Here is a 17,365-nt window from a genome sequence, read left to right on the forward strand (position 1 = left end):
TAGTTAGCCTGCCAGCTTAAGGCCTAATCATAATTTCAATATAACTGGCTCCCCTCATGGCTATCCCAGAGGTTGTTCCCCAGTCAGTGGTGTTAATGGTCTTGTGATGTTATTCTGGGTCATTGAGGACTAAACTGACCAATAGGGGGCGGCAGACTACCACCAGAGATCCCCATGAGTTGTGTTGGGCAGCAGTGCTTCAAGGCAGAGACGCCGAGCCGAGTGTCATCTCTGATTACTCCCATCTTGGCATTAGCACGAGGAGTTAGTATGGAGCATTACCGTGCTCCTCGATGGAGCATGCCTTCAAAATCATGCGTATTTCTTCCCCCGGCGCTGATTCCTATTCGTCAAACTCGTCATCTTCATCCTCGTTTAGTGCGCATTGTGACGCCACTCTTTGTCTAACTCATCAAACCGATGCTAATTGGCGCAAACAAACACGTCACGAGTACCATTCCGGAACCTCCATTGCACCGCTGCACTGTATGCGCGTTGAGTCGTGGTTTGGATGGAAAGGCCGCGCTGGATTCCCGATCTCCCCTCTCACCCTGGGTGTGAACGGCTCCCATTGTGACAGGAGCACAATGGGAGCAGAGCATATGCATCGGCTCACACACAGGGCCCTCTGCACAGCTGATGAATGTCTTATCTTGGTGATGATGGCTGAACAAAGCACACCTCTCCAGCCCGCTGTACAGAGGCCCAGAGATGGGATGAGACCCTAACACCACGCCCTATTCCTAAGGACTGTTTTATACGTATTAGTTGTGTTCAATATGCAAGGAAAACACAACGGGCTGCCGTTATTCGAGAATAATGTACGTCGGAACATTATTCTGTTTATTCTGCTTAGACCACAGCAATAATCAGACATTAGCTGCTTTCATCCATCCCGTTGTTGGCTATTTATCGACTTAATCAGCTGAAATTTAAATAGTTTTTTTGCGGGGCTTTGAGCATATTATGTGTGTTGTCAAGAAAACATCTGGTCGATGGTTCTATTTGACGGTTACAATGAATTGTTTGCACATTTATTCGGAACTGTTCCCAATAATAAACGATTATGCACAACTTTGCAACGATGCTGACAATCAGGTTGGAGTATTGAACAACACTGCAAAACAGGTCATATTTAAGTCAGTGATAATGTACAGTGATCCAGATCTTGAGTTCAGGGTGATCAAGAACGCGCCCCCTTCTGGGTTTATCTCAGGATGAAGACCGGGTCGCTCGATATCATCCCGCCTCATACACGGATACTTTCTAAAGAAATAAATTATTTGACTCAAAAGATGATAAAAGAAGGATTATATTGCTATATTAAATTGACTGTTGGAAACAGCGTCCATAGCAAGGGTCCGTCATTAATAGCAGGGGTCTGTTATACCTAAATAACAGGCCGCTGAATTCTGCAATTGACCAATCAGCATGGAGTATTCAACAAAGCCGAGTAATAAGTGTCATTAGACACCGGTGTGAGTGATTTCACCATCTCTCCTGGCTCAATAAATCCTCCGCTGCCAATATTGTTGTCTGAAAGACTTTGTCGTTCGATTCTGCCGAAGAGCATCTGGCGCCAGCGGGCCGCGCCACCCATGTAAACAACAGCAGTAGCACACTATGACTGACTGCCTCCCCCACCCTCCTCCACCCTGGAAGCTCATTCTGGTCCACAGAGCTCACAAGGTGGGGGCGGTGTCTCCGGGGGTGGAGGTTGAACCCTGACTTCCACTTTCAACATGGAAATTATTTATTGCCGTCCTGCTGCATTGTGTTAAAGATTTATGTCCTGCAGAAAGTGGTGTTACATGCCAATGTGGTGTGTGGGTTTGTATATGTGTGTGTTTACATGCATGTTTATGTTTTATGTGTGTGTCCATGTATATGTGTGCTTTTTGCGTGTCTGTGTGCATGTATGTGTGAGTTATGTTATGCATGTATTTTCCTATGTATTAATGTGTTTATATATGTATGTATTTAGGCGTGTGTATACGTGTGTGTTTATATATGCATGTATTTTTGTTTATACGTGTGCATGTGTTTATATTCATGTATTTATGTGTGTGTATACCTGTGTGTGTGTGTGTGTGTGTGTGTGTGTGTATATGCATGTATGTATGTGTGTGTGTGCATTCATACATATGCGTCTTTACATATGCATATATACATGCGTGCGTGTCTCTGAAAGCTGTCTGAATAAGTGAGGTTCTGCTTGGTTCTGCTGCTTGACTTCCTCACCTATAAATAGATCCATTTACACTCCATTTCATGGCTGAACTGTCACTCAATATTTCAAGGGCTCCACAGTAAATTAACTATTAATCATTTAACAGACTTGTTCGCCTCATTGTTTTTGCATGTAGTGTATTTCTTAACGCGACACAGCTATTAACCAGGAAACCCCACACTCCAGCTCTTTCTCTCTTATATTTTGTGTTTTCTGCTTCACACATTTGTTCAGCTTGACTAGTCTGTCCTGCTGACTTTCTTTCTGTTCTGTGTGTATGCCAGGTGTGTGTGTGTGTGTGTGTGTGTGTGTGTGTGTGTGTGTGTGTGTGTGTGTGTGTGTGTGTGTGTGTGTGTGTGTGTGTGTGTGTGTGTGTGAGAGAGTGTGAGAGGTTACCTGGCCGGTTAGTTGGGGTCAGCTGATGATGTTCACATGGGTCACAGGAGGTTTTCTTCATTGTCGTCTGCTCTCTGAATGCATACGATCCGGTACTAAATGAAAGGGTTTTAAACGACGAGGTCACGTGGGAGTGGCGTCTCAACATCAGCAAACAATCCGTTTTAAACAACATCACAAAATATTATCTTGAAACGATTTCTGTGTGTTGCTTGCCTCCACATTCCCGTTGACGATGGACTACTTTTTCTTTGTGATCAATGAGGCTGGGGGGGGGGGGTTCACGGTTACCGTGAACTTGTCGGCTCTAACCCAGAACCTTTCGGTGACTAGTCCCTAACCCCCGCTAGTGACTATCTTCCTCCAAACCTAGATTAGTTTATATTTACCCGATATTTATATTTAAATCTCACGATTTGTTTAGGCTTTTTTCGTAAAAGAAGTGCAGCCCTGTATATAATTGAAGCTCCATCTTGAACGGCCTGTGTTTCTTCGTGGCAGGATAACGTGGCTTCATTCCAGGACTTGGGCATCGTGCATCAAGATGAAGTTATTACGTAACAGGCCAAGAAAAAAGCGCACAACATTCCAGGACGGGGTAAAAATAGACGTCAGGCTCAACACGATCCGGCTATGTTTAGCCCTGTCCCCGCTTTCACTTGCTAAGAATAAAAGCGAGGATGTTTTCACTGAGCTGTTCTTCGCTCCTCGTTCCCATGCCAGTGTTTTTTTGGCACTGTGGCCTCGAGGTGTTGTGGGGACCGAGGCAAAGTGGGGACCTAATGTGTTTTTGGCATTGTAGTCTTGGGGTGTTGGCGGGACCAAATGTGTTTTGGTAATGTGGTCTTGTGTTTAGTGGGGAGCTAGTGTGTTTGGGGTTTACTGGTCTCGGTGTAGTGGGCACTGAGGTGGAGTGGGGGGGACAAAGTGTGTTTATGGCACCGCAGGAAAGTGGTTGCTGAGGTGGAGTGGTGACTGATTGTGTTTGTGGCATTGTGGTCTGGGGGTTTAGTGGGAGCCGAGTTGGAGTGGTGGCTGAGTGTGTTTGTGGCATTGTGGTCTGGGGGTTTAGTGGGAGCCGAGGTGGACTGGTGACTGAGTGTGTTTGTGGCACTGCAGTATTGGGGCTGTGACGGAACCGAGGCAAACGTATGGCCCGAAGAAAACCCATACCCACAGGGTTAGCCTACACCCCGCTCTCATGGGCTCCAGTGATCCCGAAGGATGGTTTTGCTTCATTGACATTTTTCAAACGCTCCCTATATTGGATAGCTTCTCCCCCTCACCGTCTCAGTGTAGGTGGGTTTTAGCATGGAACCCTGGGAAATAAGCCGGGGAGAGCAAACACTCCTCATTCCTGCTGAGGCTGCTGCTACCCCGCTTTATTTGTTGTTAAATCACACGCTTGTGTGGCTCCTGAAGCGAGGAGCCCGGTCCTTGCTTAGCCTCTTGAGAGGTGATTATTATCTGCGGAATCTCTTGATGGCTCAGGAAACACCGAAAGATTATTATAACAATAAACGACTGCTCAGGTAATTAGCAAATAATTAACGACGATGGGGGGCGTCTGTAGGAGTGCATCTGCCAGGCAATCAACATAATATTAGCTAGAACCCTTCACATGGTCAAGAGTCTGCCTCATCATGAGGCGACGCAGCATGCAAATGCTTGAGGAGGAACCGCGCAACTTATCAACTGTTTTGATGTGGCCGTCTGAGGGGAATCTATGAACTAAGCCACACAATAATTGTGGTGGTTTCCAATTTAATCACAAATTGTCGTTTTCATCTCGCGAAAGGTTGTTTTTCCAGTGATGCCCATTCATTGATTATTTTTAACCTTTAGTAGGCATCAATCTCAACAGACATCGGGCTTGGTCTCTGTTCATAGCAACATGTGCTTGTCAAAATCTAGGACGGTCCCTGGCACGGCAGCAGCAAAGTCTGAGTTAATGAAAAAGGGTCTGAACAGCATTTCAGTTCCTTCAGTCGGCATTGTGCACATATCCGCACAAGTTTTTCTCTGAAAATAATAATTCCCAAATATAACCAGAAAGGATACTCTTGGATGTCAAATGCATGCATGAACCTTTAAGACAGAAGAAAAAGAACATTCACAATAAAATAAAAAATGTGGATACAAGATATGACAAAGTGGGTTTCATATGAATATTTATTTAAATATTGAAATTCCATACATAAATAGTTTACTTTATATCAATCTTTCGAGGCTTTCCCATTTTGAAATCTGAACAGTGAAACCAGTGCTGTCTCTATGACGATTAACCCGACGGAGGGGAACTAAAAAGTCATTATTATTGGTTTAAAAAGTCTGCCTCTGGACCAGCGAACACATTGTGGTTGATGAGGCCGAAACATTGTTGGTTGGACTCCACAATCAAACTAAAGTCATCTGATCTGAATCAATAGGTCAAGTTGAAAGGTCGGCTAGCCAGATTGATAATGTATTGAGGAAGGAGGATGTTGATCCGGTGAGCAGCTATAGGGAAGGCCAAATGATTCCTGTGTGTGGACCGCTAAGGCGTCCACACCTTGGGTCACTGGCGTCCCCCACAGATGCCGTGCCATCGGCTCCATGCACCTCCTAAAACATAACTATAACTACGCCTCGTCTTAACTGCTGCTCCTTCACGCTCATTTATGATTAAAGAGGTTCATATATGTTTCAAACTTTGGAAAGACATCATCTTTCCATTATAAAGATCCCCCGATGTCACCGAAAATAGCGACTTTTGGCGAACTTCCATCAGAATTTTCACTGCGGTATCGTACACGCTAGCACCGACCGACAGCGTACGTATGGCGGCCGTTCCATACATGTTTAATCGAAGCCCCAGACTAGCCTAGTTTTATTCCGTTCCCAACCAGAGTTCCACCACAGCCTCTCGGAGGAGAACGCAGACAGCAACAGAAACAAATCAAACGGACACTTCCAGAGTTGTAGTGAATATAAACACCTTGAAGGCATCACGCGAGTGCCAAGATTGATCTGTGATCTGTTCATCGAGTAAGGCGAAAAAACTTTTTTTCATAGCAAAAGAACACACAGGGATGTTGTTACGTACACTTTGCCTTTCCCCACATCTGGTAGAAAAAATACACACATGCAGACATTATGCATGCTACGGAAACAAGGAATATTTATCACAAGCGATCCGTGATGTGCCAGCCACCTGGCTGCCATCCTGAAGGGAGCCAGGACCAAACCCCAGGACGTGAGTGGATGGCACGCTCCATGTTTGTGAACCGCTTAGCATGCTGGCGTTTCCAGTGACAGTGTGTAAAAAATAAAATAAAAGCTACGCTTGAACCTTATTGAATGTAATTCCTCCTCCTACACTCTAACCTCTCGCTCGCTCTACTCCAGAATTTCAAGTCTAGTACGGGGGTTCAGTTCGGATCAAACGTTCCTGCTAAAAAAAGCTTTCATCTCCAATGTCCATGATTGGCTTCCCAGACATCTATGTGACCTGGACTGATCTTGGCTCCTGATTCGTTTTGTCTTATTACAGTTAAAGTCGAAATGGTTTAATCTATGAAATTCACGAATTCTCACCGGAGCGTGAAAAGAAAAACAACCCAGTGCTCAGCCCCTTCTCTCCGCCGCCGCCGCCGCCGCCGCCGCTCTCGGGGTTACGTAAGTGGCATGCATGTTTCATGCGCGGATGCATGTATGTATATACGAGTGTGGGCGTGAGATGCGCTTGACATTGAATCACAATAAATAAATGAAGCGCCCTTCATTTTGTTTCACGGGAAACAGTCACAGTCCTTGCAGTATGCAGCCTTTTGACTCTGGACGAAATGGAAACTGAGGAGAGAGGACGCGCTCGCTTCTGCTCCCATCAAGTCTTCTCCACTTTTGCCGAGTCTACCAGCGAAGAAGCTACGGATTCGTACCTGCGCTAGGACTGCTGCTACATTGTGCGTCGCGGGGCCACGGTCGGAAGGGAATAGTAGAAAATGTGTGTTGACTGCGGGGCCTGTATCCAGTCAAACCGAATCTATAGGGATGGGTCGCACGCTACAGGGAAAACCCTTGTGGAGATGAATAAAAGGTAGAATCCTTGTTTTGCTACTGAGATGTGGTGGCCTTGAAGACTGTACTTGTACACACAGGAAATACTTCGGTATCCAACCAGTCACTTATAAAAAGGCGTGGGCCTGTCGTTCATGATTTAAATATGATTAACTCGTACAGAAACGTGTATAAGGCCTGTTAGTCATGATTTAAATATGATTACAGGCCTCTGTATAAAAACATGAACACTTTTACACCGAAACAAAAGCAGCAATTCACATGTACGCACCCAAGTCACGATAAAATGCAAACATTTTTGACATTTAGTGTATAAATGTGTAAGAAATCGTTCATCACAAGCAGTTTAGAAGTACAGTATACTTTTTCATTTGAGGATAATAAATAAATACTCAAGAAAATAAGAAATATATATCTGAGATGTATGCAGAAGAAAGTACGCTTTCTGCCTCGGTTGGTTACAGAAGTGTTTAACATTAGTGTTTACAGTGTTGTACACAAATTGCTGTTCAAGTTAAATGTATTACACAGTAGTTCCCCCGTTCTAGCCAGGCAGTAGGAACAGTGGGTTCCGAACCTAGGGGTCCGGGCTACCCTTGGGTTCCCCTAATAAGAAGATGGGGACCGCAGGAGCCTGCTTATAAGCTATAGATATTAGGCTACAGAGGGGTCTCACTTGGAACGGTCCTGTTTCTATCAACAGTCTAATGATGCGTAAGGTAGTCAACTACCAGGTGCTACTGTAGTGGGTCGGCGATGCGCATGTGTTCACCGGGGCGTTGATGAATATGGGAGGCGAGACCCATCAGACCCACAGTGGGGTCCCGGGGCCAGCTGTGGGTCCCCCCACTGCGGGAGGACGGCCCAATCCATGTAAGACGGAGAACGTTATGAATTAATCTCAGCTGTTCTGCAGTGAAACCATTTGTGCTTTGCTTAACATCATCAATCCACACGTAGAGAACACGGGTCAAAAAAAGTGGCCGGCGTTGGAAGTCTCACCCAGAAACACTTGGCTTAGAAAAGTGACAGCAGTGCAGTTACCTGTTTAGATTGCAGTCTTACTATGTCTAGAAGGTGAGGTGGGGCCAAACTAAACCCCTGGTACGGTCATGAAGGAGTCCGCCCCGATGCACACTGTCCCCGTTGGCCATCGACGAAGAAGCTTTGTGTCCTGGTGCAGAGGCGCTGACGATACAGCAGAGGAAGGGCTGCCGATATCGACCCGGAACGGAGTCCATCAGATAGCGGTCAAAGCTCTCTCCCCTCACGGTTTCGGCCGACACGACGGGCGTCCAGGGCGGTAGTCACTGCGAGCCGCCTCAATTTGTCGTGATCCGCCCGCCACCATAACAACAATGTGAGAGGTAGAGACAAAATGGAAGAATGCTTCTGAGGCTACAAAACGCCGCTCAGTGAAAGCGGAGCCACACTCGTCCCCCAATAAGACACGGAGCGTTGGAGCGGGTTTGCCTGGGCGTGTGTCCAAGTGTCTGTGTGTGAGTCGGTAGAACACCTGGGGACGGTCTGTGGAGACCCAGGTGGGGGTACGAGGTACCCAGGGGGAGTCCGGTGCCAGCGCGGGTGTGTACGGCTACACATCCCCCAACCAGTACCCCGACTCCCTCCTGCTGGGCAGAAGTGTGTGTCTGTGTGTGTGTTCACGTTGGTGTGTCTGTGTGGTGTGTGTGCACGTGTGCGTGTGTGGAGGACGGGGGGGTTTTAGTTGCGGTGCAACAGAGCCCTGAGTGGTGCAGGACGACGGCATCGGTACGAGTCCTGCTGCACTACCTAGCAGATCTGCCTCTGTCCCGTCGCTGTAAACATGAACACAGACTGACTGACACACAACAGACAGAGGTAATGGATCACAGACTGATGGAGAGACAGAGGTAATGGATAACAGACTGAGGGACAGAGATAATGGATAACAGACTGAGGGACAGAGATAATGGATAACAGACTGATGGACAGAGATAATGGATAACAGACTGATGGACAGACAGGGGTAATGGATAACAGACTGAGGGACAGAGATAATGGATAACAGACTGATGGACAGACAGGGGTAATGGATAACAGACTGATGGACAGAGGTAATGGATCACAGACTGAGGGACAGAGATAATGGATAACAGACTGATGGACAGACAGGGGTAATGGATAACAGACTGATGGACAGAGGTAATGGATCACAGACTGATAGACAGAGATAATGGATAACAGACTGATAGACAGACAGAGATAATGGGTAGACTGATAGACAGAGATAATTGACGGATGAAACGAGAAAATGAATAACAGACTAATATAGATTGATAACATCTGGATGTAGATCGATTGATGACAGATGAAAGGAGAGTGAGAGTATCTAATAGAAGAGGGTTGAATGGAAATGATCTAGATAAATAGATAAAAGCCAGGTGGATAATGATAGATAAATAAAAGATAGATTATGATAGCTATATTGAAGACAGATGGATAATGATAGATGATAGAGGGATAAACGCTATGTAGATGATAGCCATGCTCGTCTGTATCTGTCCATCTTGAGGGTCGACGAGTTGACCTTTGACCTCCACCCCAAATGAGTGCCACACGCTGCTTCCCAACCCCCCCCCCTCACTCGTCTGTCAAAAGGGACGCGGGTGAGCGCCACAGATGGTTGGTTCACTCAATGTCGTCGTCATCATCTTCATCGTCATCATCATCATCATCAGGACTTTGAAGTTCTCCTCCTGGTGCGGCAGGGGGCGGAGCCTCCGTCAGACGAGGACCTCCTGTGAGGCGGGGCAGGAGGGTGGAGGAGCGGGGGAGGGACCTCAGATCCGGCTCACCCTCCGGGTGAGGAGGGGGTGGATGGCGGGGGTGTAGGGGGGCGGAGAGGTCCCCGGTTTGATGCCCCGCGTTCGCATGTAGGACAGGAACTGGTCGGGGATCTCGGCCAGCACCTCCTTGGCGAGGCGCGCCATGGACAGGATGTGGTTCCCCCGGCGGTCCACGTAGTCCCGGAACGGGACGAACTGGGGAGGGGGGGAGGGAGACGTACAGGGATGTAGAGGAGGGGGGGAGGGAGACGTACAGGGATGTAGAGGAGGGGGGGGAGGGAGACGTACAGGGATGTAGAGGAGGGGGGGAGGGAGGGAGACGTACAGGGATGTAGAGGAGGGAGGGGGGGAGGGAGACGTACAGGGATGTAGAGGAGGGGGGGGAGGGAGACGTACAGGGATGTAGAGGAGGGGAGAGGGAGGTGGGAGAGAGGTGAGGGATAGGGAGTGGAGAGAGGTGTAGGGAGAGAGGTTTAGGGAGAGGGGTGGAGGGAGAGGGGTGGAGGGAGAGAGGTTTAGGGAGAGGGGTGGAGGGAGAGGGGTGGAGGGAGAGAGGTGGAGGGAGAGAGGTGGAGGGAGAGAGGTGGAGGGAGAGAGGTGGAGGGAGAGGGGTGGAGGGAGAGAGGTGGAGGGAGAGGGGTGGAGGGAGAGGGGTGGAGGGAGAGAGGGGTGGAGGGAGAGGGGTGGAGGGAGAGGGGTGGAGGGAGAGAGGTGGAGGGAGAGGGGTGGAGGGAGAGGGGTGGAGGGAGAGGGGTGGAGGGAGAGAGGTTTAGGGAGAGAGGTGGAGGGAGAGGGGTGGAGGGAGAGAGGGGTGGAGGGAGAGGGGTGGAGGGAGAGGGGTGGAGGGAGAGAGGTGGAGGGAGAGGGGTGGAGGGAGAGGGGTGGAGAGGGAGGGATGGACAGAGGAAGAGCGAGAGATAGAGAGCCATGGAGGAACAGACAGATTGACGAGAGAAACATAGAGGGTGAGAAACAGAAACAGACAGGAGGCGCCGACCAGAGGGAGGGGAGCGTGAGGGTTAGAAGAGGGGTAGGAGGAGAAGGAGCACATGAGGCCGAGAGACTCAGACGAGCAGGGTTAATGGAGGCCACTGCACGGCCTGCTGGTGCAGAACACTGGCTGTGTGAGCATGTGCATGTATGTGTATATCTGTATGTGTGAGTATGTGAATGTGTATATCTGTATGTGTGAGTATGTGAATGTGTATATCTGTATGTGTGAGTATGTGCATGTATATATCTGTGTGTGAGTACGTGCATGTGTGTGTGTGTGCATATGTATATCTGTGTGAGTATGTGTGTGCATGTGTATATACGTGTGTGAGTATGTGCATGTGTGTGTGTATGTCTGTGTCTTTGAGTATGTACATGTGAATGTGTCTATATCTGTGTGTATTTATGGGTTAATCCGTGTGAAAATGTGCACTTACATACATAACGTGTGGTGGATAATAAGTGAGCCAGACCCTTGAATCTGTGGGGGGCCTCAGCCCCTCCGCACCCCAGCCCTGAGCTCTGTTCCCTGGGTGCCCTACCTGCACGATGTCCCTCTCAGCCAGACGTCCCTGGGACGAGATGCGCTCCTCGTCTCCGTCCAGCTCGATCATTTCTGGGATCACACAGAGACACACGGGTGAGGACATGCCTCTTCAGCTCTGTTCAGCTCTGTTCTGCCTCTGGACGACTGGAGGATCGTGTATGTTGAACGTACTCTACGTACTCAACGACATGTCCGTCTAACTGGCGGCATGTGGCTCAGGAGGTAGAGCGGGTCGGCTGGTAACCGGAAGGTTGCCAGTTCGATCCCCGGCTCCTCCTAGCTGGTGGCGAAGTGTCCCTGAGCGAGACATCTCACCCACCTCACCCCCCTGACACCGCGGGTGTGTGAATGTGTGAATGTGAGGCAATATGGCGCTTTGAGGGGCCACGGGTTTGAAAAGTGCTCATTAAATGCAGTCAATTTACCATCTAACGTACTGAACGACTGCAAGTCCATCTCATTGTCTGTATAACTGTGGCCACGTTCTGAACCAATAGGACGATCAGGTGAGAACCTATCCACACCAGGGTGTCACGTCGCGCTGGCTGCGTCCCCCCAGCTGCTGATGAACTCGGGGGAGGCAGGAGAAGGGAGCATTAGGTCTCTAGCCTGGTGTTTATTCAGTTGTGTGCCTCGCTAGAGAGAGAAATGGGAGAAGTCACCCACAACCCTGAAATGAGTTCCAGGCGTTGGCAACCGTGCCACGTAACCGACACATTTACATTAAACACTCAAATGATGCTTTAAATATGCGGATTAAGAAACAAAGTTATGCATAATTCGGCACACACACACACACACACACACACACACACACACACACACACACACACACACACACACACACACACACACGCACGGGGGGGCAGCCGGCGGTGCATGAGGAATAGTAAACGCTGCAGCGCTGTTAAACGTAGGCAGTGATGTGTGTTCTGTTAGCATGCTAATACACAGAGAGTCAGTGTGTCGCTGCTACAGGCTGGCGGCTCCGTTAGCATGCTAATACACAGAGAGTCAGTGTGTCGCTGCTACAGGCTGGCGGCTCCGTTAGCATGCTAATACACAGAGTCAGTGTGTCGCTGCTACAGGCTGGCGGCTCCGTTAGCATGCTAATACACAGAGAGTCAGTTTTAGGCGCTACAGACTTGCAGCTCTGGCAGCATGCCAATACAGAGAGATTCAGTGTTTCACTGCTACAGGCTGGCGGCTCTGGTAGCATGCTAATACACAGAGTCAGTGTGTCGCTGCTTCAGGCTGGCGGCTCTGTTAGCATGCTAATACACAGATAGTCAGTGTTGACGATAGCTACATGCTGGCGGCTCTGTTAGCATGCTAATACACTGATAGTCAGTGTAGGCGCTACATGCTGGCTGCTCCGGTCCAACAAGCGAACCAGTAAAGCGCTCAACAGGAAAGGCTGTTGAACAAGCCAGCGGGGGGGGGGGGGGGGGGGGGGAGAACGGGAGAGGAGAGGAAAAGGAGGAGAGGTTGGAGCGATGATAAGAGGAGCAAGCGAGAAAAGGAATTGAGAAGAGGAGAGGAAGACAGAGGAGGAAAGGAGATAAGAGGGTAGGGGAGGAAAGGAGTGTTGGGAGAGAGCAGTAGTGAAGGGGGAGGGAAGAGGGGAGGGGGGGGAGAGGAGAACAGCAGCAGGAGGCTTGCATATGGAGCCAGAGATAGAGAAGGGACTTCGGCAGGAGGATTAGGGAAGGAAAATAAAGGCAGTGTGCTTATGGGATACACACACATGGCTGTTATCAGTCCCAACACACACACACACACACACCCACACACAGGTCTTGATACACACACACACATATGGACACACACACACAAGCATGGACTCACACATACACACACACACACACACACGGCCACACATGGAAACAGACACAAGCACGGACAAACACACATGAACACACACACAGGTATGGACACACACACACATGCTGACCGTCAAACTCAGCCGGTCCGACGCCGACGATGATGATGGACATGGGCAGTGAGGCGGCCTGCAGAGGGAGGAAGAGGAGGAAGAGGAGGAAGAGGAGGAGCTTTAGTGTTATCTGAAGGACCGCCAGGGAAGCCCCCTTCACAACAGCCCCCCGCCAAGAAGCTCAGAGACGCAGTCGCTCCCTCTGTCATCCCAACGCCACATCCCAGGGTTAGCCTCCTCTGGTAACCCCCCCGCCGCCGTGTGATGGGTTTCCTCGCGCTCTGGCATCCCACTGCTGCTCTGAGCCGCTCCGTCATCCCACTGCTGCTCTGAGCCGCTCCGTCATCCCACCGCTGCTCTGAGCCGCTCCGTCATCCCACCGCTGCTCTGAGCCGCTCCGTCATCCCACTGCTGCTCTGAGCCGCTCCGTCTCGCTGGCTGTACGAGCGGGCAGAACCCGCTGCCCAGCCGGATCAGGCGGTACCCCAATGAGGCCCGTTGAGGCCGGTACCCCAATGAGGCCCGGTGAGGCCGGTACCCCAATGAGGCCCGGTGAGGCCGGTACCCCAATGAGGCCCGGTGAGGCCGGTACCCCAATGAGACCCGGTGAAGCCGGTACCCCAATGAGGCCCGGTGAGGCCGGTACCCCAATGAGGCCCGGTGAGGCCGGTACCCCAATGAGGCCCGGTGAGGCCGGTACCCCAATGAGGCCCGGTGAGGCCGGTACCCCAATGAGGCCCGTTGAGGCCGGTACCCCGGTGAGGCAAATTAAAGCCGCGTTGCCTCCGGGCTTCACCGCTTCTCAATATTGTTCAATAAGCTCGGAGCAGCTTGTTCAATAAGCTGCGTGCAGACGCAGGGCTTTCACCTGTCCTTTATGACTCGGAGATTACATGACCATCCTGGAATCACACCATATAAGGGGCCGCGAGGTCCCGCCCCCGGAGGGACAGCGGATGATTACTCTGCGATCTGATTGGACGGTTTGAATGCCTCCGCGGAGGGTGATTGGGTGAAGCTGAGGCTGTCAACGGGCTGGTTAATTGGCTCGGGCTGATGAGAGATTCTAGTGAATCCCCCTGGATCAGCAGAACCCACTTCCATCGGTACCGTGGCTGGAGGGGTAGGGAGACCTCACGGAAGAGAGCAGTACGCCTTGTAGCGAGCCGGGTTCTTCTCTTCTCTCTGACCCACCACCCGGTCTCTCTGACCCACCACCCGGTCTCTCTGACCCACCACCCGGTCTCTCTGACCCACCACCCGGTCTCTCTGACCCACCACCCGGTCTCTCTGACCCACCACCAGGTCTCTCTGACCCACTACCCGGTCTCTCTGACCCACTACCCGGTCTCTCTGACCCACCACCCGGTCTCTCTGACCCACTACCCGGTCTCTCTGACCCACTACCCGGTCTCTCTGTCCCACCACCAGGTCTCTCTGACCCACTACCCGGTCTCTCTGACCCACCACCCGGTCTCTCTGACCCACCACCCGGTCTCTCTGACCAACTACCCGGTCTCTCTGACCCACTACCCAGTCTCTCTGACCCACTACCCGGTCTCTCTGACCCACTACCTGGTCTCTCTCTAGGGCCTGGTCTCTCTGACCCACTACCCGGTCTCTCTGACCCACTACCCAGTCTCTCTGACCCACTACCCGGTCTCTCTGACCCACTACCTGGTCTCTCTCTAGGGCCCGGTCTCTCTGTCCCACTACCCGGTCTCTCTCTAGGGCCCGGTCTCTCTGTCCCACTACCCGGTCTCTCTCTAGGGCCCGGTCCACAAGGAAAGTAAACATAAACATAAAAACTAAAGAAGAAGAAGAAGACAAAGAGGAAGACAAAGAAGACGAAGAAGAAGAAGGAGAGAGAGAGAGAGAGAGAGACAGAGAGGGGGGGGGGGGGGGAAATAACCAGAGAGAGAGAGGGGAACGGTCGAGGGAGACAATGATAAACAAGAGAGAACATTTGAGAAGAAGCACAAAATAAGCAGACATGAAGCGAGCAGAGAGACGACTCAGGACCCTAAAGACCCGGCAGCTGGCAGGAGGAACAGAGCAGCAGAGAGAGAACCAACGCTGGAGCAGGAACACAAGGGGAGGAGAACAAGAGCTGGAGGTTTAAAGAGAGTCGGTGTAGGACGGGGGAGAGGGGGGGAGGGGGGGAGAGAGGAGAAAGGGGAGATAGTGGGGAAATGGTGGATTAGAGGTTAGAGGGGGGAGGGAGGGGAGGGAGAGAGAAGGGGAGAGGGGAGAGAAGAAGAGAGGGGAGAGGAGAGAGGGGAGAGAGATGGGAGGGAGTGGGGATGAGAGGAGACAGGGGAAAAGAGAGAGGGGAGAGGGATGGGAGAGGGTAGAGAGAGGAGGAGAGGGGAGGAGGGGGTAGAGAGAGGAGGAGAGGGGAGGAGGGGGTAGACGTACGTTGACGATGGACTCCTTGGTCTGGGCCATGTCCGTGATGACTCCGTCGGAGATGATGAGGAGGATGAAGTACTGCGAGCCGTCCGTCACCGCCGACGCATACCTGTCAGGCAGGGGGTCAGGGGTCAAAGGCCACAGCGGCCAGGTGTTGCATAACCAGGAGCTCGCACCCGTCTCCCGGGACGCAACATCAACACATCGCTGGGTTCTGATTGGATCGCTAGCGTTCAGAGTGGTGATTTGAGAGAGTCGTTAATGGACCTTCGAACACACACACGCACGCACGCACGCACGCACGCACGCACGCACGCACGCACGCACACACACACACACACACACACACACACACACACACACACACACACACACACACACACACACACACACACACACACACACACACACACACACACACACACACACACACACACACACACACACACACACACACACACACCCAGCCTAGCCCAGCGCTTGGAGCTGTGTGCAGACATTGTAAACTGGTGAACCACAGCATACGGTCAGTGCCTTGCTCAACAGCAGCAGGAGGGCGTCCTGGAGGAATTATAATCACTGCATACTCTTCACTTAACAATAGTACTTTGCATTGTGTAGCATATTATCCTAGCTATCTCTGTTGTATACGGGGAATGGGTAACCCTAGCGATTGTTGGTGCCTTTCACTTGGTTCTATGAACATCCTTACTGTACCGACAGCATATATTGTTGTTTCTCAAATGTACAAATGTACTTACCATTGTAAGTCGCTTTGGATAAATGCGTCTGCTAAATGCCATGACTGTAAACGTTAATGATACATCTTGTGTGAATAGATAAATGTTGTGTAAATAAAAAAATGATTAATTACTCTTAATCTTTTTTTTTTATTCATACTAAGTGTTATAAGGGCACTGGTATCTTATGCAAAGCACGTTGTCCCAGGCTAAAGCAGAAGCCTTGGTATTTAACGGTTTGACGTAGTGTCAGCGTGAGCGTCTCCGCCGGAGCGCGAGCCGACCTCTGGCGTTCCCGTGGACGGCGGGAGAGAGAAGGGAACAATGGAGCTATTTCAGGGTTGCGTGGGCGAGAGACCACAGCTCTAAGCGCCCTAACGAGGAGGAATGCCTCGTAGTCAGGAAACACGCCTTCACAGCCCGAATGCAGTATGTATCACAGCCAACCAAGTACACATCAAACCACATACAGTATGTATCAAACCACATACAGTATATACAGTATGTATCACAGCCAACCAAATACACATCAAACCACATACAGTATATACAGTATGTATCACAGCCAACCAAATACACATCAAACCACATACAGTATATACAGTATGTATCAAACCACATACAGCGTGAGCATTGTCATTGTGCTGCTCACTAATACAGCTCACTACTAGGTATACTGTGCTGCAGTGCTCACTAATACAGCTCACTGTTAGTATCTTATGCTGCTGGACATATTTAGCCCTGGATTCACTTGTGACAAGGAATGTTGTTCACATTATCATCACTACTTTGGATTCAGATTCATTGGAAGGAGGAGGAGGAGCAGGTAGCAGTGAATTCAGATGTATGTCATTAAGGAACACACGTTGAACCAGGACGCTATGTCAGACCGTTCAGATCTACAGACTACGTGGTTCTGGTGGAGTGATGAGTGGGAGGAGAATTGTTCAATTGTATTTTTCTTTAGCCTGTGACAAAGTGTTATACATTACATACCGGCACCGTTATAACACTTTGATTATCATAATCATACATTTATCTATTGACACAATATGTATCCAGTTGTTGGATACAATCCATGATGCCTACCTGCTGCTGTTGAGCAAGGCACTGACCGTATGTTTGGGTCGGTAGGGGTCAGGGTGCCTGGCTCAGAGGCCTGTAGGCAGGCTGCTGAGGCGGATGGCCCCAGCCTCCACTACACTGTCGCGCCCCTCAGGACTC

The 17,365-nt window shown here is 50.3% G+C and overlaps 1 protein-coding gene across 1 annotated transcript in view; it reads right to left on the minus strand.

The window, feature by feature from the left end:
* Positions 1 to 4,784: 4,784 nt before the first annotated feature.
* Positions 4,785 to 17,365, minus strand: part of LOC132465004 (copine-8-like) — a 51,570-nt gene continuing 38,989 nt past the window's right edge. Inside the window, exons 17-20 of the mRNA XM_060061664.1 lie at positions 15,408 to 15,510; positions 13,008 to 13,065; positions 11,049 to 11,122; positions 4,785 to 9,708 (exon numbers count right to left, since the gene is read on the minus strand). Coding sequence (XP_059917647.1) covers positions 9,508 to 9,708; positions 11,049 to 11,122; positions 13,008 to 13,065; positions 15,408 to 15,510 — 436 coding nt within the window. The 3' untranslated portion in view covers positions 4,785 to 9,507. The remainder of the gene's footprint in view (positions 9,709 to 11,048; positions 11,123 to 13,007; positions 13,066 to 15,407; positions 15,511 to 17,365) is intronic.

This window comes from Gadus macrocephalus, chromosome 9 (assembly GCF_031168955.1).
Source record: "Gadus macrocephalus chromosome 9, ASM3116895v1".
Classification (NCBI taxonomy): Eukaryota; Metazoa; Chordata; class Actinopteri; order Gadiformes; family Gadidae; genus Gadus; species Gadus macrocephalus.